This window comes from Camelus bactrianus, chromosome 13 (genome assembly GCF_048773025.1).
Source record: "Camelus bactrianus isolate YW-2024 breed Bactrian camel chromosome 13, ASM4877302v1, whole genome shotgun sequence".
In the NCBI taxonomy this organism is placed as follows: Eukaryota; Metazoa; Chordata; class Mammalia; order Artiodactyla; family Camelidae; genus Camelus; species Camelus bactrianus.
In genome coordinates, this window is record NC_133551.1 from 48,170,790 (window position 1) to 48,198,502 (window position 27,713).

The window sequence follows — 27,713 nt, forward strand, 5'->3', positions numbered from 1 at the left end:
CCAGGCGGAAGTCATCCCCATGACCCAGTCCAGGTCCTGAGCCCACCTTGAACTCGAGCTCCATGGCAGTCACACTCTCCCCAGGAGGCACTTGGCCCAGCTTCTGGATGTGGGCATAGAGGTTGCGGGCGGGCACCTCTGTGTGTCCACACGTGGCGGCCTCCAGCAACGCCTCGTGGATGAACACGTACTGGTCCTCGGTCTGCACCATGTAGTTCCGCTGAGACCGCATGCATGTCACGTGGCCGTAGATGTCCACCGTCTTCTCGTGCTTCATCCGCTCCAGCATGGCATCGATGACGATGAAACAGCCCGTGCGGCCCACGCCCGCGCTGCAGGACATGGGCTCAGCCTGGGCAGAGGTCCCCACCGCCTCCACGCCCCCACCTCCCTGGGGTGCGGTGCCTCCTTACCTGCAGTGTGCCACCATGGGCCCCGCGTCCAGCGGGTTGCAGGCCTTGACCCGACGCAGGAAGGCCAGGATGGGGGTTGGGTATTCGGGAACTCCGTGGTCTGGCCAGGCCATGAACTGGAACTGACGCAGCTCCCGCTTCTCACTGGAGCCGCTCTGGGGAGGATGGTGGGGGAGACGGTGTGACCCAGGGAGTGTTCCTACAGCAGACTTGGGGCAGGATGCCATGACGCGGAGGCCAGACCCTGTGCTCTGACGGGACTCACACAGAGCAGCCTGAAGCAGCTCACGGTGCTGCTTCTGTCCATCCCATCCTGGCTCTGGCCATCACAGCCCACTCACACCTCCAAGCCCCAACCTCCAACATTGGGTTCCCCCCAGCATACCACCATGCTCAGACCACTGTCCTAACAGGGCCTGGGAGGGCGGGGGACAAACACCAGGGCAGGGCCGCACCTTGTGGAGCGCAAAGGTGCGCACAGTGTACGTGGCCAGCTCCACTGTGTCCAAAAGGGTCACCTGAATGAGGCCGTAGGTCTCGGTGCCACGAGCCGGCCAGTACTGATCACACTTCACCTGCAGAGGGACAGCCGGGCAGGGTGCAAGGGTGTTTGGAGGTACCCAAAGGCTTAGACGGGCAGGGTCCAGGGTGGAGGCAAGTTGGAAGGTCCAGCCTACCCAGCTACGAGCCCCCCTGCCCCAAACTCTCAGATCCATTGCACCATCCCTCACCAAACCATATCAGCTTCTCTCGCTACATTGCCACCCCTGCCCTTGGAGGGGAACGAGGGCCATAATTGAAAATTATTTATTCATGACCAGATCGCACCAGGCACATTTTCTGCCAAATTTACCCATAACGTTTATATGCCATTTTCAAGCCCTGTAAATTTTACGTTCCAGTCGATGCTTTGCTGTGTAGAAGCAGATAAGAACAGCTCTTTCCACTAATTAACTTAGGGGATGTGTTAATGCCCCAGCAACACTCCAGCATCTGGGGAAGGCATGAACATCCCAGGAACACGCCAGTGACGGGAGAACCTATTAATATTCTTGAAAAATGACAGCACCTGGTGCAACATATGAACATGTTAGGAGCCCACTAGGGTCTGGGGAACACGCCACATCCCAGGAACACCCAGCAACTGGGATATGATGACACCCCAGGAATGCAATAGCACTTGGCACGTCCTTGAGGAACTTCTTCCCACAGGGACATGAAAAGGGGCCCAAAGTCACCTGATGGCTGAGTAGCCCCTCCCCTCAGCCTCCACTGCCAAGCAGGGCACTGCCCAGTCTTACCCGGGACTTCTCCTCCAGCCGCGTCATCATGACCACAGTGGCTGTGCGCTGCTCCCACACCATCCGCCAGAAATCACCCATGGTCTCGGGCAGCGGGCCCTGCGTGGCAATGTAGGCATTCTGCTTGCGGTAGCCGTCGATGTAGTTGGCATTGATGTAGTCGCTCCCCGGGACGCCTACAGACAGGAAGGGATGTGGGAAGGCATTATCCTGGGGCTTCCAACCAAGCCCACCATACCTCAGTGTGCCCTGGGATCCGTGGGCTGCTTCTGGAGGATGAAATTTCACCCCAGAGAGGAGAGCAAGGGGGCGGGAAGGGTCCCGCCTGCGGCTCACCATCGATGGAGGTAAGGATGACTCGAGAGTGGTCGTAGGCAATGACATTGGCGTAGCGGTTCTTGGGCTTGTTCACCTCCAGGTTTGAATTCTCCCATGTGAACTGTTGTCCAGGGTCAATGGACTGCAGGAAATGGAGGAGGCCGGTCAAGTAGCACAAGAGTTGAGTTCTACCTAGTGCCCCCAAGGCAACCCAGCCTTTCAGGTGGTGCCCACAGCCTGCCTTCACTCCTGGGCCACAGCCAGCCACTCTGTCCCATAGAGCTGGTGAGGCTGTGCACTGGCCACCCCCCCATGGAGCGCAAAGGCCGCCATGGCACCTGTCAGCAAGACGATGGACCAAAGACTCCTCTAACAGAGGTACCAAATTCCCTTGCCCAGAAGAGTGGTCGGGGTGGGGTAGGGGTCAGGGAAGTCCCCAAGCCCTGCACCCAGCTAATGCACGGTGCAAAGCAAGATAAAGCAACGGTGGCCAGCCATGTAGAACCTGGCACTGCTGGGGCTTGGACGCCACTGCATGGCTTTGCCCAGCTCTCCTCCTCTCTCTCTGGCTGTTCCTTCCCATGGGCAGGACACGGCGCTTCTCCTGGTGAATTCTCGGGCCCTCTTTCCTCTTTGCAACCTTTCCTGGGGGAGCTTGCTTGCTCTCAGGACTTACACCCATGTGCTAGCACTGCCACAACCCGTGTCTCCCCCACGCTCCTGATCCGAACAGCCAACAGTCCCTTGGACATCCCCACCTGGACATCCTGCAGCCCTTCCATCTCAACCTTTGCCAAGCTGAGCTCATCAGCTTTCCCTGCAAACCTAGTTCTGCTGCTAGGACTCCATCTCGGTGAAGGGCAATGGCCTCATTTACCCAAAAGCCCAGGCCGGAACCTGCGAGTCGTCTTCAAAACTCCTCTGTGCCGTGTCCCATCAGAACCCATGTCCCGGAGCAACCCCACCCCTTGGCTCTCTCCAACCTGCTGCCAGGGCCTCAGCAAAGCCACCCTCCCGCTCAGACTTGGCATCTCCCTGCCTCTTCACTTTGCCCCACCCCGTTCTGCAGCCGGAACAACCCCTGTAAATGCAGATCTGATCATCAGGTTCCCTGCTTCTTGCCTTCCATGGCCCCGCATCACCTCAGGGCACAATAATAACAGCTGAGTCCTAGTGAAAACTTACGGACTGCTTGGCACTGTTTTAAGCACTCTGCATGTATTCTCTCATCTAATCCTCCCAAGAAACTGGTTCTATTATCATCCTCCTTTCACAGAGGAACATAGCCCAGGGCTCTCAGCGCAGTGCATAATGCCCTCCATGTTTTGGCGCTGCCCCATCATCCTCCACAGGACAGTGAGCACCACTTCCATGAGTGCCCCCAGCACACCCACCCCAGCCTGCAACGGTGCCACCAGCTCACCTTCTCCGCATGTCTGCACTGGGGCACGTCGTCACACTCAGTGTTTACCTGTGTGCACTGTCTCCCCACCAGCACTCCCTGCCCCCAGCACCCTGCACAGGGTAGATGTTGGACTATGCGTGAAGACTGACTGACAGTTAAAAGTAACAGAGCTATGGGATCCTGGCTGAGGGAAAGCTCACGGCAGGCTGGCCAGGGCCAGAGAAGGCTCCCTGGAGGAGGAGGGTCTTGAAGGAAAGCTCAGGCTGGAGGAGAAGGTGGAAGGGGGACTCCATGAGCCTAGACAGTGAGGCGCAGAGCCCAATCAGGAGGATGTAGGACGTGGGACTAGGTGAGTGTGAGTAGAAGACCACGCGAGGCCTTCCGGGCCAGATAAGGGACTGAAGGCAGAGAGCCCAACTCACCGCTCTGTCCCCCTCAGCAGGGCCTTGTGCAGAGCAGGCCCCCAAGTGGGAGGGCACTCTATAGGGGGAGGCAGCACACTCTTCTCACAGCAGACATGCTCACCATTTCACCTGCCAAGCTCCAGTTCCTCTGCGGAACCTGGCCCACAGCCCTTGGAAGGGAAGTTTCCCAGGATACCGCGCACAGCCGAGGGTGTACATCTGACTCACAGGCGGGGCTGGGCCAGCCCATCGATCACCTATCCATCCACCAAGACCCCTGTGCCAGGCCTGCGCTGGAGGCAGGGGGACTAGTAGGGGCTGAGGCAGAAAATGCCTTAACAACATCTGCGCTTCCATCTGTGATCCTTAGAGGAGGCAGGGCTCTCGTTATCACCTCCTTAATACCTCCTTCACTAGCAAAGTGCCTCCCTTGCTGGGCCTGGAAGCCCCGACCGCAGGTGAGGGAGCAGCAGCGCTCCTAAGTCTGAGCCCTGGTAGGTAGGTAGGTAGGGTCGAGTCCAGAGTGAAGGAACACCTGGAGGGCCCTGAGCATGAGGGTCTGTGCAGCAAGACTCAAGCCCTGACCACCCCCCATCTCTGTGATCTGCATTCTGAGAACACCCGTGAACACACACACGTGCGGGGCCCGGGCTGTCATGACAGTCTCCACTATGTATCAGCTGTGTGACCTCGGGCAAGTCACTTCCCCTCTCAGAGCCTCAGCGTCTTGTCTGTAAGATGGCATAACACCTGCACACACTTCACAGGATTGTGGGGAGGACAGAATGAGGTGATGCATGCCCAGTGCCTAGCCTGGCGTCGGCCCACAGGAAGCTCTCCATAAACGTCGGCTGATTACTTATCTATGTGTGTGTGTGTGACCTCCTGTCTGACTGTTAGCTTTGGGGCATGTGTCTGAGTGTCCTGACCTGGGGTGCCTGGAGAGCCTCAGCCAGCTCCAGCACCTGAGGAGCTGAGTTCCCCGCTTGCTACAGCTGACTCCTCCATTCTGTCCTCTGGGGAAGCCTGGAGTCCCCCTCCCACAGCTGGGGCTGAGATGGGAGAGGAGCCACCATAGGGCCAGGCCTGGACCAGGCATGTGCAGGGGTTCAGGATGAGGACGACTCACCTCGTATTCTTGGGAGAACTTGAGGCCATCGTTGGCTTTGAGGCGCTCGATGTTGTCTGCCAGATCGGTGATGGGGATGGGCGGATGGTCTCGCATACCTAGGGGCGGGGGCGCGTACAGGCAGAGTTAGCATGAAGCCTGAGTGCAGTGGCGGAGACAGCCCCGATGCATGTATATGCACATGTGAACACGTGTGACCATGGAGCACTCGGCACTGGTGGCATGGAGAGAGCAGTACATGCGGCGACAGGGATGGCAGGGCACACGGTGGCGGGGGGTGGGAGAGGACAGGGAGGGAAGTGTGTGTGTGCCGTGAGCATGTGTGAGCATGTCCATGTGACACGGTGCTGAGTGGCAGTTTCTCAATGGGGATGGGAGACTTCCTGAGCCGGAAGCCTAGGTTGAGAGCAGCGGACAGGATGGAACTGGGCTGCTTCAGCCTGTGCCCCGCCCGCAGGCCCTGCCTCTGGACAGCACTCCTGCCCCTCACTGGCGCCAGTCACCATGGGAGGCTCTGTGACATCACTGTCCCAGCGCCCAGCATGTGGATGGAGCGATCACGACGTACACGGCAGAGTGACGTGGAAGAACTTGGAGAGAGAAGCAGAGAGGAGGAGGAGACGGAGGCAGAAGAGGCATCAGAAAAGTGTCAGAATGAGGCCAGAGGGGAGAGAGGCAGAGATAGTTGGGAGGGAAAATAGGGGAGGAAGGGAGCAAAGTGGGGAGAGAGAGGGATGGAGAAGGAAAGGGCAGGAGACGGCAAGAAGGGGGAGAAGAACGAGGAAAGGGGAGAGAAGAACTCAAGAAGGAGAGAGGTGACAAGTGAGAGCAGTGGAGGAAACACACAGAAGCTGGAGTGGGCCCCAAACACGGGAACGTGGAAAACTAACTTGAGATATTCGGGCAACTGGGGACACTGGAACCTGCAGAGAAAAAGAACAAAAACAACGGGGCAAGAGAAGGAAATCCATTAACCTCTGGTTAGGTCACTGTTGGACACAGTGAGGGGCTGAGGGCTCGGGAGGGGCAGGCCCTCCCTGCAGATGCATCTCCCACCCAGAGCTTGGGCGGCCTCGGGGGGCCTCTTTCTATGACTAAATTCTGGGTCCAAACCAACCCTTGTGCTCCCTGGTATCAAAGATTGACCGTGGCTATTTCCAGATAATTCGGCAAAAGGTAAATGTGCTTTTATAGAGAGATGAAGCACATGTGGCAAGAAACAAAAGGGTGAATCCATAGGAGGACGTGCAGTGGAGGACTGTATTGCTTTCAGCTTTTATCCACGTTGGAAGCATTTTCAGGATAAAAGTTAAACTACAAAAGAAATTACAAACGTTTGCTAAACTGAAAAAAAGGAAACCTTCAGCCGTGGACAGCACTGCCATCCTCGCTGTCTGCCCCCACCGCCCATCGTCCCTTCTGGTCACTGGTTAATGCCCTGGGGCCGCCCTTGTGCACAGGACGCCTCTTCCCGCCAGCAGCCTCATGCCCTGATCTCAGCACCTGTGGTGACCCTCACGGTGCCCCTCCCCACAGCCTGCCCCTGGCCACAGCATCCCGTCCTTCGGAACCCCAACCCTTCTAAACACCATCTCAGGCCTCTTGTTCTCCACTCCGCTTTCTCCTCTCAGACCCCTGCCATTTCCCCTGGCCTTGCAGTAGCCACAGGGGTTCAGGCCCGGGCCGGCTCTCACACCCACTTGCTCATTCCCCACTGGCCGCCTCAATCCATCTAAATGCTCCTACCCCTAGGACTCGGCTGCCACGGCTCGCCAACGTCCTCACTGCCAAAGTCCTCCATCTGGGTCCCCCCTCGAACAGCCCTCCCTGCCTGGCTTCAGGGACACTCCTATTCCCTCCTTCCCCTCCTTGGCTACATTTCATCCATCCTTCCTCAACATTTCACCTCCTTCCCTGGCTGCTCTTCCCCTTCCTCCTCTTCTCCTGGGAGAGCCATTCCCAGGCTTTGACCACCGTTGAGTTCCTTGGCACCTCCTGCGCCTGTGGCTCCAGCCAGGATGTCGGTGCAGAGGTCCAGACCCTGAGATCCAGCTGCCCTCTGAACCCTCCCAACCCACCGCTCAGCCAGCAACCACGGAGCAAGCCTGGTGTCCACGCCCCCATTTCCTCACTCTATGTGGAATCAAGCCCAGCCCTGCTGTTCCTGCCTCCCTAATGCTTCCCAAGCACATCTCTTCCCTCCGCCACCCACCTCGTCCAAGTCCTCTGCACCTTCTCAATAGTCTGCCTCCCCACCTTCTCCTCCTCCAATCTGTCTTCCCCACGGCAGCCAGAGCGATGTTTCTAAAGCACAATTCTGCCCAACTAGCCCCTGCTAAAAACCTTTAATGTCTTCCTGGAGCTCTCAAGATGAAGTCCAAACCCTGTAGCCTGGCACCCAGGTTCCTCTATGACTGGACCCTGGCCTAATCCTCCAGTCTCTTCTCTAGGCTCTCAACATCCTCAACTCCGGTGCCACAGAACATGGCGCCCTGAGCTGCTTTCCACGAAGGGAGCTCCCTCCCACCCACTCAGCCCGCTAATGTAGGCTGGCATCCCCTCTCAGAGGAGGCAGCTGTGCCCTCCAGGCCCCAGCATCTTGGAGCTTTGGTTCCTCGTAGATCTGAGCATGCCTGGCTGCAACAGTCTGCTAGGTCAGCCTGGCTTGGTCGCTCTCAGGACATGCGCCCTTGGAACTCAGTCAGCATGTTATGGAGGAGCCCAGGCCACAGGAAGAGGCCTTACGTGGTTGTCACAGCCAAAAACCCCAGTGGGCTCATAGCCAACTCCAGCGTCAACCACCAGACACAAGAATGAATGTGTCTCCAGAATTCAGGGGCTGGCAAACTTTTCTATAAAAGGCCAGGTAGTACATATTTTTGGCTTTGTAGACATATGGTATCTATCATATCTACTTAACTCTGCTTTTGTAGTGTGAAAACAGTCACAGACAATACATAAATGAACAGATGTGGCTGTGTTCCAATAAAACTTTATTTGCAAAAACAGGTGGTGGGTCGCATTTGGCCCAGGGTCATAGTTTGCTGACCCCTGGTTTAAATGATTCTGGCTCCCAGCCTTTGAGTCTTCCGGCTGAGAGCCCAGACATTCTGGAACAGAGACAAGCCACTCCTGCTATGCTCCTGTCTGAATTTCTGACTCACAAAAACTGTGAGAATAGTACATAATTGTTGTTGTTTTCAGCCATGAAGTTTTGGGGTGATTTAGTATGCAGCAATTAACTAGCTCGTGTGCACACAAACCCTGTGTATGTTAGTTCACTCACTCATTCAGCTGTCTGTGTCTGCTTCCCAGGCATTCAACAAGAACGCTCCGTGAGCACAAGATAGGATATGGTGGAGGAATAAGACACAGCTCCCAGCTCCCCAAAGCTCAGACTGCCACAGAGGCAATTCCAGCCCAGGGTGAGAGGTGTCATGATGGAAGAAGCATCTGGGAGCCGAGCAGAGATTCCCCTCACCCCACCCCGGGGAAGAAGTCTGAGCTGTGTTACTGGGGCACGGGGAGGGAGCAACACCTCAGGTAGAAGGAACAGCCAGAGAGCCACGTGAGTGGTGGGGCAAGAAGGGCAGACACCAAGCCCTGTGCTTGCATGGAAAATCTGGGGCGAGCCACCAGGAAGGGTCAGGTGCCGGCACCCCATCCCACCACGTGTCCAATGGGCCATTTGCCACCAACAAAGCCCTCTTTTGTGTGCAGAGGCCAGAGTGCAGACACAGAGGCTGGTTACCCTGTGCTGGGATGCGGGCTCTGTGGGCCATTGTTCCCTGGCCCATGTTTGGAGAGCTTGACAAAAAATGAGGCAGTACCCAAGCAGCTGCCCCACCACCCCCAGGGGCTCCCCATGGAGTCTGTCCAGCTGTTGGATCCAGGGGTTCCCTGGTCACTTCAACAAAGCAGGTGGATACCAGGAGAAAGGCAGAAGGGAGGAATAGGAAGTAGGGACCAGGGAGAGGCCAGGGGGACTTGGTGGAGACCTCAAGCCTGGGCAGGGGGCAGGCAGTGGGCAGGCAGGTGTGGGGAGCCGTCCTACCTGGGGTCTGGTAGTTGAGCCTCCGCATCTCCACGGGGTCGGAGGAGTGGGCCAGCAAGGAGTCCTTCAGCCCAATTGACTGCTCATCCTTGGACGATGGGGAGTGGGTCCTTTTCCTGCAGAGTCAGAAGGGTGGTTGGTGAGAACCGAGGTCCAGGGGGAGGTCAGAGACGCGTGGCATGGCTGGCTGCCACAGAGCCTCTGTGTCCACAGCTCTTCCCCACCTTGCCCCACCCCAGCCTGGGGTCTCTGAGCACAGGGGAGCCAGGGCCAGAGCAGCTTCACATGAGAGAATACAGGGTGGGGGTGGGAAGACAGCAGGAGTGGGAAGTCCACAGAGGGCCAGTGCAGCGGGAAAGGAAGGGGTCACAGAGGCTGGCGGCTCCTTCGCATGAACAGCAGGTCACTGCTAGGCAGTGGCTGTTGTCCACAAGGCCCCCACAGCTGAGGCAGCAGGAGCCACCAAGAATAAACATGCAAATGATACATAAGATATGCAAACATCAGAGAGCTGGGCCCCAGCCGTCTGGCTGTCAGTATCAGGGTAAATGCACAGAGCAGCAGGGGAGGGACGGGGAAGGCGGCACCCTAGCCAGGCAGAGTCCTCCCTTCCTGGCTTCAGCTCCCCAGTCTACAAAGACAGGATCAGACACAGACTACGGGGTCCAGTGCTGACAAGTATCCAGGGGCCGCTTCTGCTCGATGGACACAGGTGTGCTTGGGGAGGGAGAACTTGTAAGAGTGTGCCCGAGTGTGGAGTAGCACACCCTTCCCCGTGCTCTGCGGCCAGCACTCTCTGCACCCAGGCCAGACTCTGTCTCTCGCAGCGCTAAGGTAATCTCAGAGAACTGGGAGCCAGGGGCAAGGCTCCAGTGAGCTCAGTCAGTCTGTGCACGCAGGGGAAGCATCGGAGGCCTGTGCTGCCTGTGCCCTAGAGAAGGGGCATCCCCTGTGCAGGGTACTGGTGGAGAGGGTGACAGAGCCTGCCCCATTGCCTGCCGAGCTGCCAGACAGCCACAGGCCTGAAGGCTTCCAGTCAAAGCACTGCCCCTCCCTGAGGGGCCCGCCATGTGCATGAGGTAAGAAGTGAAAGGGGAGGCAGGTGAAGAGAGAAGGAAGGACTCCTACCTTTCTTGTTTACTAGGTCCCGAAAGACAGGCAAGGACAGAAGAAAGGAACGGTCATTGTTTCTGTCAAGCACTCAGGCCTTCTCATGACCGGAAGACACTGCAAGACTGAGCTATAGCACACACGTGGCATTCACAGGGAGGGTCGCCTCTCCTGGCAGACACCAGGACCCAGACAGAAGTGGAGGGAGGGTGGGGGTGTATGTGGGAACCTCCTCAGGTTCTTCCTGCAGCAGTCTCCAGGAGAACCAGGAGAGCCTGTCCCTATTCACCCTGGGAGGAAGGAGCTAATTCAGGAAGGAGACATTGGGTCCAGGTCAAGGCTCAGGGTCAGGGCCGGGGAGAGACCGGGCACTGGGCACAAGAACTCCTATGCAGAGATGCATTCAGACATATGGACCAACAAGCATTCATGGACAGTCAACAATGTTCCCACTGAAGCATCACCCGATGGTGGGAACAGTGTTGGGGAGGGCTGGGGGCCTGGCAGAGCTTCAGGGCCCCAGAGCCTGGAAAGGAGTCTTGAAGGATGAGCTGACAGTTGCCTGGTGGTCAGGGAGAGCTGCAGACCGGGGCGGGGCATAGCTGGAGCTGGCCCTGGAGCTGCATGAGTTTGGTGACAACACTGGCGGTGGTGGTGGTGGCCAGACAAGCCAGACATTTGATTGACAGGCTATAAAACTCTTTAGTTAAAGCTAAGAAGTTAAAGCTAAGAAGTTTTAAACTGAGTGACAAAGTAAATCTTTGGAAATACCTTTCAGGCCTGGAGGAGGATGGAGAGAAAGGGGAGACTCCAAGAGCTGCAACTAAGAGAGGCCTGAGGCGTGCCATGGGCCAGGTACCCAGCTATGCCTGCATGTGCATTACCTGGTGGGGAGCCCATGGCGGGGGCAGGTCCAGTGATATTCAGGACAGGACTCCCAGGGGACTGGGTGGAGCGCGATGGGGGTGGGTGAGGATGACACTCAGGTTTCTGGTTGGTAACTCTATGGATGGGCCCATCCCCTGGGATAGGGGCCCTGGGGGAGGGTGTGGGAAGGTTCAAGACACCCTGGGGCTGGGACAGCTGTGCAGGCTGCAGTTAACAGCAAGCACTGAACAAATGTCTGCCAAGTGAATGTCTGAGGGCATGTGGGCCTGCAGCTGGGTCTGGACCTCTTGAGGCCTGAGCAGGACAGCCAGGCAGGGGAGTCATCTAGGGATGGTGGAGGAGGAGGAGCTGAAGATAGGAGACCAGAAGAGGGTGGTGACTTGAAGCTGAGAGACAGACACGCTCACATCCACAGAAACACAGAGGTGGACAGACAGACATACCCGAGGATGCACGTGATCAGCCCTCTGTGAAGGTTCGGCTCCTCATCACGCCGAGACTCATATCCATGCATATGCACACACACTGCTTCTGCTCTTCCTGGCTTCCCACTGACCCCAAGGGTGCACTTCTGAGGTGCAGGCCCGGTGTGGCTGCCCTAGGCCCAGGGAGGGCCTGAGAGTCCAGGGACAGGTGGCCGTCCACTGGAGCACTTACCTCTTGAACAGGAGGATGGCAATAACAATGAGGATGATAAGGATGACCGCCAGGACAGGGCCCGTCACCCACAGCATCTCGGGCTCCTCCTGCTGCTGGGCGGGTGTCACCTGGATCACGATCTCATCGGAGTAGGGGCTGGAGGCATAGCGCTTCTGTGGCCGGTGGAGGAACAGCACAGGTGGTGAGCTCAGGGTGAGATCCCCCACTCGCTGCCCCCACAAACCTGGAGAAAGGGCTCTGGGCTTGGTTGGCTGACTGGGCACCTAGGGTTAGATTAAGTCTGGCCTTCTGGGTCCTAGGGGTTAGTGCCTTGAGACTCCTAGTGCAGGTCTGGGGCCTCTGGGGAGTCTGAGACTGGCCTGGGGGCTATCTGGTCAGGCTTGGGGTCTCAGGCAGACCTGGTCCACTGGTTCCTTCAGGGAGGCGAGCACAAAGCACTGGTAGCTGAGGTCCGGAGACAGGGGCCGGTTATAGAAGCCCCGGTAGCTCTTCTTGTCCCCCAGGGTGAAGGTATCAGGGAGCACATCCACCTGAGCGGCCACATAGGGCTTCAGCCGCTCTGCCTGCCGCCGCCGCCGCCGCCGCCGCCACTGCTCCATGTCACCCTGCTCGATGGCCTCCAGAAGCTGATGGAGCAGAGCACGGGAGTCACGCTGAGCCCTGCAGCACACGCTCCCGGGCCTGGGGTCTGCCCCACTGTGCTTGCAGAATCACGCCGGACACGAGACATGACAATCACTTTCCCAAGCCACCCCGGTGAGAAGGGGCCCTCCAGGTAACCTGCCTGTCACCCTAACCAGAGAGGGCTGGTTCCACACCACTGCGAGAAGAGGGTGGAGAGTTCCAAATGTGTTGGGGCTCCACTCTAACCCCTCTGTGGCCTCAAAACCTTCGAGACTCTAAGCTTGCAGGACCCGAGACTCTGCAGAGATGTCTCTGCCACTTCCCACCCCAGGGGATCCTCCACAAACCCTCTGGGGATTCTCTGTGAGCCCTCCAGGAGTTCTCTAACAGCTCTCAGGGGCCAACTCAGAGTCTCTCTCCCCTGAGAGGGGGGCAGGCAGCCAGCAAGAGAGTGATTCCAGTTTGAGGGAGTCCCAGGGGCCACTGCCAACCACTGCAATGGGACTGTCACCAGTGCTGCCCCGCCTGGCCCCCAGGCACCTCGTCCAGCTCCAGCTCCTCGGGTGTGCTCCACCGGGGCGCCAGCATGCTCCCTCCCACACGGTCGATGGGCACCACCATGATGTAGAACCACCTGGCAGGCAGAGTGGGAATCAGGAACATCATTGCCCGCGTTTGCATCGCCAGCCTCCCCTGAAGCCTCGTCTGCTCACCTGACCAGTGAGGGGTCCTGCACATGGGGCATGGAGAGCGTGAAGCGGCCATCCTCGATGTAGGCAGAGGCTGGCAGCGGCTTGTGTGGAAGGAGGTCAGGGGCCGTGCGGATGGACACGAGGTGCTGCAGGCCCCCTGCACTACTGCCGCGGTTCATCAGCACAAACGAGTACTCTGTGTTCGGCTGCAGGTCTGCAATCAGCTTCCGCATGGAGTGCCCGTCCACCTCCACACTCTGCCCATTGTACAGAATCTGCCAGGAAGAGGGCAGGCAGCACGCTTGGGTGAGGCCTCCCATCACAGGCCTGCAGCCATAGCACATGCGCGCACCTAGCCAGGACCCAGCATCACATGGCATCAGCATGCACGCCTGGGACCGGAGTGAGGGCCCACAGCAGGACTGTGTGTGTGCCAGGCATGGCTGGCTGGCTTCACTCACCTTGAAGGGTACAGCTGACTTGTAGGAATCGGGGACCTCCCAGCTGAGCAGCACAGATGTCTTCATGGCAGCCGCCACTCTGAAGTTCTTGGCAAACACTGTTGGGATGTAAGAAGGGAGTCAGCTCTGACTGCATAACTGGGGTGAATGGGCCTGAAGGGGTTCCCCAGGAAGAGATGTGGGGGTAGTGCAGAGGGTTAGGAACGGCTGCAGAGGACCAGGCAACCCTGCTCCTTCCAGCTTCAACTGCACAGTTCAGCTCCCAGCTCCGGCTCCTCCTCACAGTGGGCACAGAGTGGGGCAGACGCTGCAGGACCCGTGGTCAGGATCTCCAGAAGTGCTTGGGTGAAGCTGGAACTTATATATCAGGTCAGAGTGATCAGAGGTCAGTGGGATTTGGTCACAAGAAGCATGTGGCTGCACACCAGAAAGCATAGCAGATCGTGTTCACTAGACGTCAGGGGGCCATGGCCCCGAGAGATTAGTGTTGCGTACCCCACAGTGGTGATGCAGTCAAAAGAGATCAGTGGGTTAGGGTCACAAGAGATTGGAGGGTCACAAGAGATTGGAGATTCACACAGCAGAGGTCAGTAGGTTAAGGACAGCAGAGATCAGGGGTCACACACTGAGAATGTGGCGCCCATTTGCTAGAGGTTAGTGGTCACAGTCATGAGAGATTGGAGCGTCACACACCAGAGGCTGGTGGATCACAGTCGCCAGAGGTCAGTGGGTGAAGGAGAGCAGAGGTCCCCAGGCGCAGCCACATGCCCACAGCACACACCTTGCTCCACGGGCATGGTCCGGGACTGGATGCTGGGGCTGAGCGGGCCGGCGCCTTTGCTGGTGCGTGCACGGACCTTGATGTCATATGTGGTGTCTGGCCTGAGGCCTGAGAGTGTCAGGTGGGTCTCGGCAGTGATGTTCTGCAGCTCCTGCTGGCTGTTGATGTCACGGTACACCACGGTGTAGTTGGTGATGCGCCCATTCCTCTCCGCCAGCACCGGGGGGTCCCAGCTCAGTTCCGTGGTAGACGTGGTCAGCCCTATCACACGCAGGTTTTGGGGGAAACCGCTGGGCACGTCCTCAGGGGTCGTGATCTCCTTCTCAAACTCCTCGCCTGGGCCGGCCCGGTTCTTGGCAGCAAGCCGGAAGATGTAGGTGGCCCCTTTGTGCAGGCCAGTGATTGTAAAGTGCTGGTCGTCCTTGCCGAAGTCGATGGTGTTGGGCCGCGCCTCATCAGCTCGGCGGTACTGCAGCCGGTAGCCCAACAGCTCACCAGGCAGCTCCTTGGGTGGGTGCCACTGGAGCAGCGCAGTGTTCATGGCCGTGGTGCTGACCATCATGGTGGGCCGGCCTGGGACTGAACAACCACGCACTGGGTTCTGGTCCTGCCCTCCTGATGGCCCCACCCTCGACTCTGGCCCTGACCCTCACTCACCTGCCCCTGTGGTCGTGACAATTTTGGGCTTGCTGCGGGCACCATCTCCCTTGGTGGTATAGGCGGCAACAGTAATGGAGTAGGTGGTCTCCGGGGTCAGGCCACTGATGGTGGTTTCCTAAGGGAGGAGGAGGGGCCCATTCCCATCACAGGAGAGCAAGGAGGGGCCAGACCAGGCCAGCCCCCTCGGGACTGAAGCTGGTGGGGCAACCCCAGGGCCGGAGATCCTGCGAGAGTGGGCTGTGAAATGCCGGACTCTGCTGGAGGCAGAACAGGCAGGTGGATGGGTACCCAGAAGGACCCTGTCCATCCTAGGAGCCACATGCCTGGGGCAGACAGCTCATTCTTGCTTTCAGACAAAAACAAAGGGCCACACTGTTCCTTCACTCCATTGTATCTCGTAAGGTCTGGACACACGTGACACACAGCCTCGCATGCACACAGAACCTCGAATGGCTCTTGGCACGCACACGCATGCAGCCTACAGCTCCTCCTGCACTAGCAGGCGGAGGGTCACCTATGGGTACTAACACACGCACACGAGAGTGGAGGGGTGGGCCAAGGCGCCACCCTGCAGGACCAAGTCAGGACCCCCTCCTGCCCCAACCAGGCACCGCCTCTGTGAGCACCTTATGCCCTGCAATGCTTCTTGAGACAGGAAGGAAAGAGAGGACAGGGAAACCACCCCCAGAAACATACTTCCCCACTGCCCCCAGTGATGCCTGAGAACTCAGCTAGGGCAGTGTCCCCCCTGTCTTGGCAGGCTCTGCCCATATACCCATCCCCAGCCAAGGCATCATTTCCGGACATGCGGAGAAAACCACGGGAGGCTAAGCCACACCACACAGAGGGAAGAGTGGGAAGAGGGGAGGGAAACACCGCGCAGTGGGAATAGAGCTGTCACCACCAACCCTGGCGTCCCTCCAGCTCTGAGCCTCAGGTGGGGCCACTGCAGCTGCCACCAACCCCTTGCAGGCCCCCTCCTGCCCTGGCTGGAGGGTCTCCCAGGGCTGGGGCTCCAGAATGCACCAACGCTGGAACCCAGCTCCCCGGACTCCCCTCCCAGCCTGGGCCCAGAGCAGGTGATTTTTCACTCCAGGGATCAATAAAGCCTAACGATCAGGATCGGATTTAACTCTATCCCCGTCTGGCCAGAGCAGGGGCCAGGCCCTGGTCGATCGCAAACACTGGCCTGAAATTGCTGCTCGACAGGCGAGAAGTTAAGGATTAGAGGAAATGCCAGTCGCTGCTCAGCTTGGGGCTTGCGCCTAAATGCCAATTTTCTCTGGATGTGGCTGGTGCCCTGTGGATCTTGGTGGCTCAGGCTGGGAGGAGAGGTGGAGGAGGGGGAGTGTCCCACGAGCCCAGCCTGACCCAAGTCTTGCACGCGCTTGCACACCTCTTACTTACATAGTCCTCGGACTCCTCTGGCTGCCACTGACCGCGGGAGAGGGAGAGAAAGGGAGACAGGATGTGAAGGACTCTGGCCCCGAGGGGCCTGGCCCGGGGAGGGCAGATGGCAGGCATGGGCCTCTGAAGTGCCCAGGAGTGGCACCCCAGGACCACTCCCTGTCCGAAGATCCCAGCCCCTGCCTCACGAGCCCAACTGTATGTAAGCCCAGCTATGTGCGCCAGGGATGAGGAGGGGAGGCCTGGAGGGCAGTGGGCTGGAGAGAGAGGGCTCCCAGAAACTGAGGAGGTCACACAGCGCCACCTGGAGATGCTTTGAGGGAGAGACTGCCGGACATGGCAGAGGGAAGACACGAGGGTGAGTATGGTGACTGTGCCCTTGGGTTGCCTCAGACAGTCCTGGCCTAGGCTTGCTGTATTAGAATGATTATTCACAACATTTCTTTTCACTCTCAGAAGTATCCCAGTTGAGAAGATAGGTTATCCAGTCACCCTAGGCAAGGAGGGTTGTCCCAGGAACAGCAGGAGCTGTACCGTGGCTGGAAGGGGCTGGGGCGACTGGCCAGCAAGACGAAGGCTGCAAGTGCCAAGCTCGAAGCCTGGATCCTGCCCCAAGGCACGAGTGAAGCACTGAGACCCCTGTTCCTTCCTGGGGTGCCTGATAATCAAGGTAGGAAGCCTCGTTTTGGGGCCGGCACTGCTATTTCTTGAACATTCCACTTTAGGACACTGTGCACAAAGGTATACTAGCTGGACAGGTGCAGGGAGGGTAGTCCTGTGGCACCGGAGAACTGAGGGTTGGCAGGACAGCACAGGGAGGTGCTCCACGACATCTCCAGACTAGAAGCTCCATGGGGTCCTCCTGCTCAACCACCCTTGCAGTGCTGGTCTAGTCTCTGCCCAATGGCCCCAGTTCCTCCTGCCCCGGGAAGGTCTCTTGGAAAGTCCTTGCAAGGAGCACGAGATAACATATGGGAAGAAGCCATCTACTGCCCCTCCAGCCACGGCCACTTTCTAGGGTGTGGGAGGGAGAGGCTTGAGATGGGAGGACAGGAGAGAGGAGAGAAGAGAACAAGACAGACAGAAGCACAGTAGGTAAGAGGGAGACAGAAACAGAGAGAGGATGGAAAAGCAGGCCACAGGAAAGGGACAGAAGGAGATGGGGAGATGGAGCTGGAGACGACGACAAATGGACAGGCTTGAGATGGAGACATACATGCAAGGAGACAGGTCTGGCTGCACATTCATGGGGGGCACATACCCCATGCTTCTTTCAGAACTGATGGGGCCTGGGCTGAGCAGATGGTGCTGTGGGGAAGGAGGACAGGCTGTGGTGTCCTTGACCAGGCGCTGGGGGACAGCTGGGCCCTGTGGCCAGCTTGGGGACCAGCCCCATCTGCTCTGCTACTGGCTTGGAGCAGAATGACCCAGTCCCGGGAGGTGATGGTGCTGCAAGGGCAGGCCCTCCACCTTCACTTCACTCCCCTGGAGCCCAGGCTCATGTTTACCTTCTGTCATAGGGTATCTGTAGCCAAGAGGACAGTGTCCCTTGTCCTATGGCCCAGCTCCTTTCAAACCACTTGGGACCAGAAGGGGGCACTCAAAGTGGCTTCTCTGAAACCCCACTGGCTGCAGCTGTGCTGCTGGCCCCCTAGGGTGGGAGGGACTGGACAGAGCCCATTCCCAGGATGTTTCTGGGTGGGTGTGTCCGCTGAAACTCCGGGAAGAGCCCTCAACCTGCGCTGGAATGCAGGCAGGTCCACAGCCTCCTCCACCCCGTTCCTTCAGCACTGGGCAGGCTGAGAGGAGGAAGAAGGCGTCCTTTGGGCAGAGGGCTGAGCCCAGCAGATGGCATGAAGGCCCTGTCTTGTCTATGGGTGAGTCCATCCCTCAGCACAGCACGCAGAACACAGGGTACATGTTTGCAGCGCTGACCCCAGCCCAGGTAGGGTGAAAAGCTGAATGGGGAGGGGGGAGGGTGTGTGGGTTCTGGAGGGAATCTGGGCTTCTTTCTCCACAGCGCTGCCCTCTGTGGATCCCTCCAAGGCCCTGATTCTGGATGGGAAGCCTCTGAGCACAGACACACCAAGTGTTGTGACTTTTCAGCAGATTATTTTGGGAGGGAACTCGTGGTAGCAATTATAGCCCTTTCCCAGGAGTCTGGAGACTTGGCTTCTTATCCACCCCTTACTGGGAAATTCTGGCCCACTTGCCTAACCGCCTAGTACCTCAGGTTCTCCATCTGAATAGCAAACCAGTGCTGAGAATACCCCAGCGACCTCACCCCAAGCTCACCCCTAGGGACAGAAGGGCACAGAGGGAGGTATGAGACTGGCTGGCAGGCCCAGCCCTTGAGAGTAAACATCAGGGGCTGAGCCATCCTCTGTGGGCAAGGCACGGAGCAAAACCCCAGCCTGGCTATTCACAGGACTCTGCGATGCCAAGGGCCAAGTCGGGGGAGAGGACGGCTCTTGGCTGTAGGAGGAGCAGCTGCATCTCGTAAGCCCAGCCTAAGTGTGACAGCGAATGTACTTCCTGTAAACCACAAAGGAAGGCTTGGGGGGACTGAGGACAGAGCTCACTGCTAGTGCTGGTGGCTGAGCCACAGACTGCCAGGCTATCACCTGGGCAGATGGGGCTGACAGGGTCTGGGATGACACAGCTTAGGCAGACCCAAGACAGAGGAGGGAGTGCTCCTGACACCTCGTCCTAACCACCTGGTCCCAGCACTTCCCTAGCCTGATGCAGCAGGACGTCTTGGTGTCACAGTCCCTCTGAGAGCAGGCAGGGGCAGGAAGCAAACCTGGGCTCCAAAGAGGAAGCAAAGCATGCTGGCCTCGCTCACCCTCCCACCCCAGCACCTCCCAGTGGCACACCTGGGCCTCGGCCAGCATGACGTCCTGGATGATGGGGGGGCCCCGGGGCTCGCCATTCTCCAGCCGCACATAGGTGACCTGGTAGCCGCGGATCTGGCCATGCTGCTTGCTGGGGACAGGCAGCTTCCAGGAGACGCGCACCGCCGTGGAGTTCAGTGGCTCCACCTCTACCTTCCTCGGTGGCCCGCTGGGCACTGGGAACCAGGTGGAGAAGGAAGTCAGGCCCGTGGTATGGATCTGGGCTCAGTCAGGCACAGCACATTCCAGGACCTTCCCCATGGCCCCAGGAAAGGACCTGATGCAGTTTCCTTAGGCTGTCTGTCCCTGGAGGGGAACGTGGAAGGCTCCCTCTGCCTGGCACAGGGAAGAGTCGGGGACCCTGCCACCTCTCTGGCTCAGGGCTACCTCACTTGGTGGGGAGGGTAGCAGTGGGGGAACTGGGTGAAGGTGGGGCACCAGGCCTTCCACCACCCCAAGTCAACCTGTCCTATCTCTTCCTGGGCCCCACATCATGCCAACATCTAGCCAAGGCAGAGTCTAGTCGATTCTACTGAGTGTCTCTTGCACCAATCTCCCCAGTTCTCAATCTCTCAAGTCTTAAGTGGATCTGCTTCTTTGGCCTTAGCCTTTCAAGGCCCCAGCTGCCTTTGGGAAGCCCCAAAGGCTGGGATCTGGGCACAGGCTGTCCCAAGAGCTACACCTCCCCAGTTTGGACCATTAAGCCTATACCAGAAAGATGATGTGTCCTTCTGGGCTTGCAGGAGGTCAAGGCCCTGGGAGCCAGGTGGATGGTGTCCTGGCAGAGCAGCCACCCTCCCCACCCACCCCTCAGCGCCGCCTACCGTCCTCGTCGGTGCGCACCAGCACCGGGCTGCTCTCGGGGCCGGGGCCCACGTCCGTGTGCGCCCGCACCCACACCCGGTACTCCGTCCACTTCTCCAGGCCCACCAGGTCCCAGCTGGAGTGCTCGCGGCCGATGCCGTCCACCACGTGCCGCCCGCGGTCCTCGCCGTCCACCGCCTCGTAGGCCACCGAGTACTGGGTGATAACACCGTTGCGGCTGTCGGCTGGCGGTGGGACCCAACTTACCCGGACTGTGGTGGAGCCCACGCTCACACACGTCACCTTCTGGGGAGGGGCGGAGGGGGCTGGGGAAGACAAATGGGGGGAAGCAGGCAGATGGAGGTGGGAGTCAGGCAAAGCGACCAATCACAGAGGACAGGAAACTCACCCAGGCAGGCTATGCCCCGGGTACGGCGTGGCTATCCCAGGGCCCCTCCAGGCAGGCTGCTGCCACTGCCACCAGATGGCCTGGCTCCCTCTGGACCACAGGCTCTTCACACACACACACACACACACACACACACACACACACACGGCTCTAACACAGCACCTCACACACAGTCTCCCATAAAACACACATAGCATCAGACACACACAAGCATGGGGCCATGTCAACCTCACCCCCAGTCACACCCACAACCACACATGGAGACCCTCTCCAGCCCACAGCTCTCTCCCTTCTCGGGACAAGTGACCCCATCGGCTCTTCTGGTGCACAGCTGCCTCGGCCTGTGCCTGCCTGGAAAGGGTGTCTGCGGCTGAGGCGCAGGAAATCACGGAGGCTACAGGCCCCTGGCACAGGGGAGGTGTCCTCGCTCAACAGCTTTCTTGGGTGTCAGAAGGTAGGTCCATGCCCTCCTTGTTCCCAGTGACATTTCCAGAACCTATTCCCACTAAGGACACTGTTGCTATCACACGGGCTTCTTGCCATCTCAAGTTCTGCCACCACCCCTGCCCAGGCGACTCCAGCCACCCCTCAACCCACTGGCCCTCAAGTCCCTCATCTCCAGAGCTTTCTCCTCCCCTGTGCTGCTGTGGTCATGCCCTGGATGCTGCCACTGTCTCTAAGACTATAGCCTCCAACACCCCCCGCAGGCCCTCACCTGCTGTCCCAGCTCAGTTGCCCAGGGCCCCCAGCACTGTGCCTACACCTCCCCGAGGGGCACCTCATCCATCAACCTCCCATCCTTATCACCCTCGACATTCAGCTTAGAATCTCACCACTCTCGCCAACATCCCAAACTCCCCTGCCTCCTCCTCCAAGCTCCTGCCCAGGCTGCACCAAGCTCTGAATGAACCCAACCCCACACCTCCTCGAGGCGGCACTCGGGCAAGCTGGCATCCTGTGAGCACCCCACGGCCGCGCCTGGGCCCTCCCTGCTGTCTGCTGCTCCGTTCTCTGCCCGGCGCCCTCCAGCACTTTACACCAGACGCCTCCCACCTCCTGCAGACTCCTCAAACCGCCAGCTCCTGCCATCTCCCCTCCTCTCAGCACGCGTCCCCGTCTCCTAGTCCGCGAGAAAACCAAAGTCTCCCAACGGCAGCTCCTCCATCTCTTGCTACCAAACCCACCAACCAACCTGCATGTGCATCAAGTTTCTCCTTTCCTCCCCTGGGAAGAGCAAAGGGTGCCCTCCTGTCCAAGGCCAATCTCTCCCATCGCCTGTGCTCTGCTCTCTTCTCCACCTCCCGAGCCTCCAATTAGCCTTCTCTTTTCTGTATTTTCTACTTCTTCTTATCAACACGTTTCCAGTAGCATTTATATATGTTCAGTATTTTCCCATCTTACGAGGCAAATCCCAGCCTCAGCCCCACACCCACCATCCCCCACCCCACACCAGCTACAGTGTCCCCTCCCGCCAGCTAAACTGCAGACACTGAGCTCTCTGTCTCTATTTGCCTCCCATTCATACCACGTGGAACTACAACTGATTTCAGCCCCTCATGCCACCAAAACTCTCGTCTGGGTCCACCCCCGACATTACTAGATCCAGTGGATGCTCCTGTGTCCCTCTGGCCCTGACTACTTAGTGGCAGCATCTGGTCCACGTCTTAAAAACCTCTTCTTTCAACCTCCAAGACACTCCCCACTCCTGGATCGCCTTCCATCTCTGGTCCTCCACCTCCGGCCCCAGCCCTGGATTCTGGCAGCCTGTCAAGCATCACCGTTTTGATGGCACATGGCATCTTAAGCTTGGGGGCCCTGGAACCAGGTGCACCCCCCCACCTGCTTCTGTCCCACTTCCTATCCTAGGGAGTGGCACCACTGTCCTCCCAGGTCTGTGCACCACACATACAGGTTTCACCCAGTGTGTTCCTCTCCCTCAGCGCCCCACACCTAACTCATCACAAGTCCGGCCAGTGGCATCCTAGACAGCTCTTAGATCCACCCCCACCGTTTCACCTGAGCCTACATCTCTTGCCTAGACTGATGCACAGCTTCCTCACTGGTCTCCGGCATTCTGTCTGGCTGTCCCGTGTGTTCTCACACAGCAGCCAGGCAGCCCTCCCTCCTGTCCTCTGTCCCTGAGGCCCTGACTGCTGTGATCTGGGGCTTCTCTGGCCACACTGGCCGGCTGCTTGCTGCTTATCACAACCAAGTGCCTTCCTGCCTTGTGCACCAGCTGTCCCCCTTCCTGGGGCCTCTGTATCACCCAAGGAAGTCCTCCTTGACCCCGCAGACCAGGTGAGGTTCCCGTCCCATCACCTCTGCACTGTCTGCCTCTTCCACAGCACTTTACACAAATATAATTAAAAGCTCATTTGGATAATTGTGGGTTTAATCTCTGTCTTCCCCACTAGACTAGGATCCCTGTGGGCAGAGGCCACGGCAGGGTTGTGCTGCTGGCCCTAAGGTGTACACGGGCCCCGACCAGGAGCTCGGCAGGCGCTTATAGAATGAATCCGTGAACATCAGATTACACGTGGCACATTTACACAGTCCCATGTGACATGGGCGGCCTCACAAGAACATCACATGTCAGCACATGTGCTCAGTCTCAATGCCACAACCTTAACCAGCCACACACCTATGGCACGGTTACCACATACAGCCTCACACAGTGGCCCACAGGCCACATGACCAGTCTCACAGTCTGTCACTAGGAGAGCTGCAGAGACCCTCAGACACCCAGAGACACACTGGTTGGGTCCTAATCCTAAGAACAGCCTTACAGACCTGACCCCAGGACTATAGCAGACTCGTGACACACACATTCGGGAGCTGTTAGGTGCCTGGGCGGGGACACACGGCATCCGAGTCTCACTCACACAGGAATACAGTAACATGCAAAGCAGGCACACAGATGGCCTCATGGATGTTCCAACACATGGAGGGCCACATGGTCTCAACACAGGCAGGTGGACATGCCTAGTCACACGGTCTCATCTCTGCTGTGTGCTCTGGCTCAGTGTGACTGCACAGCTCACACGTACTCGTTGGGGAGGGGGTATGAGGTGGGAACACAGGTAATAGGGAGATGAGATGTGAGGATGTGGGGAGGGAAGACGCCCGCAGAAGCAGGTATGGGACACAGCGAGCACGGTGGTCCCTCCACTGAGGATGGCCCAGTGGGCTAGTGTGACTAGCACAGAGTGGGTTGGGGAAGGAGGTGAGTCAGAGACACAGGACTTACCTGGGTGGGCGTAGGGGTGAGGGAGGGGCAGGAGTCGGGCAGGGAGCAGCGAGCACAGCAGCCACCTGGATGCAGACTAGAGGGCACTTACCTGTCCCTCTCTTAAGGTCCAGACTGAGCCCAGGGCCCAGCAGATCTGACCACCCGCCTGGTTGAGGGGAAGGGGTATGCGTATGTCTGCGTCCCTGCCCAACTGTAGCAGGCGGTGGCCTCGGGAGACACTTACTAGACTGTGCTGTGCGAGCCTCAATGGTGGGGGTGAAGACGCCCACCCCCATCTCGGAGCGGGCAGCCAGCTGGAAGCGGTACAGCGTGTCAGGCTTCAGGTCCTCTAGTGTGTAGGAGGAGGTGGGGTCGAAGGTCACCTTTTGCTAGAAGAGCAGGGAGCACTCACTGACTGCCCTGACCTCAAAGGTCACTCAGAGGCTGTTTCGCAACATAGAAGGCAGCTGACCCCCAGGGACCCATGGTGGCTACAGGGCTGGCTTCATGCCACATGGCCACCTGGACCACACAAGGGCACCTCACCAACTGCATGGCCCTAGCAGAATTTCAGAGCTCTGCTGGTGCCATGTGAGCACAGAGCCTAAGAGACCCAGGACAGATCTAGGGGCTTTGTCCCCAGCACAGACCTAGGGGCTCTGTCCCCAGCACAGAGGTGACAAAAGACTACAGAAACACAGAGGCCACATAAATCCCAGAGCCCCAAGGGACTGTGCCCACATGACCACAGAAATCCAGAGAAGCCTGGGTGAGCCCACCACAGACCCCCAGGGACCAGGAGGAGTCCTCCTCCCTTCTGGCCTGTGGGCACTCACCTGCTGGCCCTCGTCCTCTGCCGCCCAGTACACTAGCTCATACTTGATGATCCGCTCCTGAGGGGGCAGCAGCCACGAGAGCTGGATCCTGGTGTCCGAGTCCGTCTCGGCCTGGAAGTCCGCGGGCTGGGCAGGCACTGCAACACCGCGAGGTCAGGCGCCGTCAGTCTCACCAATCCCCCCGGGGGTGGGAGCATCCAGGAAAAAGAGACAGGAAGGCCAGGCCTCACCCCCAAACCCACCCTGCCTCCCAAGTGACCGTATGTGTGGACACGAGCCCTTATTCTCCTGAAGCCCCAGGCTCATGGCTGGAGGGAGGAGGCACTGCCCAGCCTCGCCCACCCTAGCTCTGCCCGCTGTCCACCAGCACCTACCTCCCTGCTGTGTCTTGACCTGGATGGTGGGGCTTGGGGGGCCGTCGCCCACAGCAGTGAAGGCCAGCACACGCAGGCTGTAGGTGATGCCGGGCAGCAGGCTGCCCACGGTGGTGAGGAGCCCGGCATCCGTGTTGTGCTTATGCCAGGCGCTCAACGGGCGGCGGGAGTCGGGAGTGTAGTAGACGCGGTAGCCCCGCACCAGGCCGTTGGGCTCCTCGGGCGGCTCCCACTGCACCAGCATGGTGCTGGCACTCAGCATGCGTGCCTGCACGCGGCGCGGGGGGCTGGAGGGCGCCTGCTCCCCTGTGCGTGCCCGCACCGCCTCACTGGGGGGCCCTCGCCCGATGCTATTCACTGCCAGCACGCGGAAGGCGTACTCCGAGAAGGGACTGAGGCCGCCAATGCTGTAGCGGGTGGTGGCCACGCCATCCACCTCCTGGAAGGGACCCTCCATGCCCGCTGGACGGTACTGGATGCCGTAGTAGGACACAGGCTCTGAGTTCCCAGAGTCCCAGGTCAGGGTGACGCTGGTGGCGGTTGTCTCTGTCACCACAAGGTCAATCGGAGGCTTTGGCAGAGCTGGGGACAAAAATGGAAGGTTCAGGGCTGCCTGTCATGACCCCTGCTCTTGGGGTTCATCCAACCAGAGAGTGGTTGACCTCCACAGCCTACCCTGAAGAATGGCCTGGAAAGCCCTGAGGTCAGCTAATCGGGGATAGTGGCCACCTGACAGTGCCTCCAGGCACCTTGGGTCATTTAGTGTCTACCCAAGTCACTTCTGGGACTCCTTGGATCCTCACATCAGCTCCAGTGGCTCATCTAACAAACAGACCCAGAGGTGGCCTGCCTCGGTCCCATGCAGATGGAGGGCACAAAGGCTGAGGAGCAGAGATCTCTGCCTCTGCAGCGCGTCTGGGCTCACCTGTTCGCCAGTCTTTGTAACAGGGGCTGGGAGGGGAAAGATACTTCCTTCGGTAATGCCTCTGAATTTGAGAAAATGATAGGGCTTCTGGTCCCACAGACTCTGTGGCTTGGCTCAAACTGAAGGTGGGGAAGTCCCAGGTCTGCAGCCAATCCCTCAACAATAGTAACTGAGCACCTACTGTGTGACAGGCACTGTGCTAGGGCTGAGAACACACTGACAACCATGTCCCTGCTCTCACAGAGTTTACACTCCAGTGTGAGAGAGAAGTAATCAGTGAGTTGATAATCATGGTTTTGGTATGTGTAAGGACAGCAGAAAGCAGGGTGCTGAGATGGAGTGAAATTCAGGGGTGTCCTCCGATGATTGGGGTGATTGGGGAAGGCCCCACAGAGCTATGAAGAGCGAGATGGAGCCGGTGATGGCAAGGGCAGGGTGAGGAGACGGCACAACTGGCCAGTGCGTGGCAGTGATGATCCCGTGAGGTCTTTATCTGAAAAGCAGCAGGAAAACACTGGAAGGTGTTTGTCCTTTTCTTTAAGGGAGTCACGTGATCTTGCTTTACTTTTAAAAAGAACATTCACATTGCAGAGTGGAGGAGGGGTCAGAGGTCGGGTGGGGAATGGAAGCAGGGTGCCTCAAGGAGTCTGCACTGTACTCGACCTGTCCCAGAGCTCCGGGCAGGGAACCCACCCACCTTGGCTCTCTTCTCATCCTTCTTGCCAGGAGGCTGGTAAACCCGAGGGTCTGGTGCTAAGTAGTGGTCAGAGGGGTGTGCGGGGGAATCAGACCCCCAGGGTTCAAGTCTCTGCTTCATCATTTACCTCCATGTGACCATGTGCCTCAGCTGTCTAACTTAAAAGATGGGGAGAATGAGACTGTCTTTCTCCCGGAGTGACACCACACATGAACAAAACAATCTGCGTTGACTAACCCCAGGAACCCAGTACCTGTTAGCTATCATTACTGAGACTTTTTCTGACAGAAACCCCTTCCTCCACCACTGAGGACCAGGAGGACCCCGGAGCTGGGCACCAGGAAGGCAACGACCCCTTGGCACCCCCATCAGCCACACTTGCCTGCCACGCCCTCTGCTACAGGGCAGGCCACAGGCCACAGCAGGCACTCACCTTTCACAGTGACTTGGGCCGTGGCCTCGATCATGCCCAGTGAGGAGATGGCCACACAGGTGTAGTTGGCGGAGCGCACAACGTTATTGAGCTCCAGCACGTTACGGCCGACTGGCATCTCGTCCTCCTTGGTGAGCTCCTCAGCCCCCATCATCCACTTCACGTAGGGCATGGGCGCGCCCACGGCGACGCAAGTCAGGTTCACGCTGCCGCCGGGCATCACCTCCTGGCTGCTGGGGGGGATGGAGAAACGAGGAGCCACACGGCGCACTGCGGGAGGAGGGAGAGAAGCACTCATAGGCTGGGCAGGACACACGCGGGGATGGAAGGGCAGGGGCCCCTCATTCAGGAAGCCAAACCCACTGCAGAGGCAGGAAAGGCGGAGTCCCTGGGCCCCGGCTGACCATCTCCTACCCTGCTTTCGGGCTAGAGGTAGCCCCTGCTCTCAGGGACTGTCTGAAACACGAGAGATCCCGCAATCAAGCCGCCTTTTCACAGCTTAGGTAACTGAGGTCCAGGGTCACACAAGGACTCAGTGCAAGGTCCAAGCCTCGTCAGAGCCACATCCCAGGTCGCCTTCCAGTGCCCACCCTTACCTGCTCCTGACCCCCACCCCCACCAAGGGTCTCCAGGGGGGCTAGCTGGGGCAGTGAGAGAGATCCAGGCACCCTAGGGTGGAGGGTCCTAGGGTGGAGAGCATGTCTAGGGCAGGGAAGAGGGTCAGCCCAGAAGTGGCAGGGCTACCTTCTCTGGAGCCACTGCCTCCACTTTCGGGCCATGATCCAAGGGGAAGAGAGGAGGGCAG

General features: G+C 58.7%; 1 protein-coding gene across 9 annotated transcripts in view; it reads right to left on the reverse strand.

Moving 5' to 3' along the window:
* PTPRF (protein tyrosine phosphatase receptor type F) overlaps positions 1-27,713 on the reverse strand; it is a 143,357-nt gene that overhangs the window by 3,625 nt on the left and 112,019 nt on the right. For 3 of the 9 annotated variants that reach the window (XM_045520198.2, XM_074376649.1, XM_074376648.1), the window contains 22 exons: positions 26,909-27,178; positions 24,854-25,435; positions 24,480-24,616; positions 23,888-24,032; positions 20,026-20,331; positions 19,184-19,377; positions 16,308-16,334; positions 14,898-15,015; positions 14,241-14,819; positions 13,460-13,557; positions 13,020-13,273; positions 12,847-12,940; positions 12,081-12,308; positions 11,680-11,834; positions 9,025-9,140; positions 5,861-5,893; positions 4,971-5,068; positions 2,051-2,174; positions 1,715-1,890; positions 869-988; positions 414-568; positions 47-332 (listed from right to left, as the gene is read on the reverse strand). In XM_045520198.2, coding sequence (XP_045376154.2) covers positions 47-332; positions 414-568; positions 869-988; positions 1,715-1,890; positions 2,051-2,174; positions 4,971-5,068; positions 5,861-5,893; positions 9,025-9,140; positions 11,680-11,834; positions 12,081-12,308; positions 12,847-12,940; positions 13,020-13,273; positions 13,460-13,557; positions 14,241-14,819; positions 14,898-15,015; positions 16,308-16,334; positions 19,184-19,377; positions 20,026-20,331; positions 23,888-24,032; positions 24,480-24,616; positions 24,854-25,435; positions 26,909-27,178 — 4,295 coding nt within the window. The remainder of the gene's footprint in view (positions 1-46; positions 333-413; positions 569-868; positions 989-1,714; positions 1,891-2,050; positions 2,175-4,970; positions 5,069-5,860; positions 5,894-9,024; positions 9,141-11,679; positions 11,835-12,080; positions 12,309-12,846; positions 12,941-13,019; positions 13,274-13,459; positions 13,558-14,240; positions 14,820-14,897; positions 15,016-16,307; positions 16,335-19,183; positions 19,378-20,025; positions 20,332-23,887; positions 24,033-24,479; positions 24,617-24,853; positions 25,436-26,908; positions 27,179-27,713) is intronic. The other 6 variants (XM_074376653.1, XM_074376650.1, XM_074376651.1 and 3 more) reach the window with 6 other exon arrangements.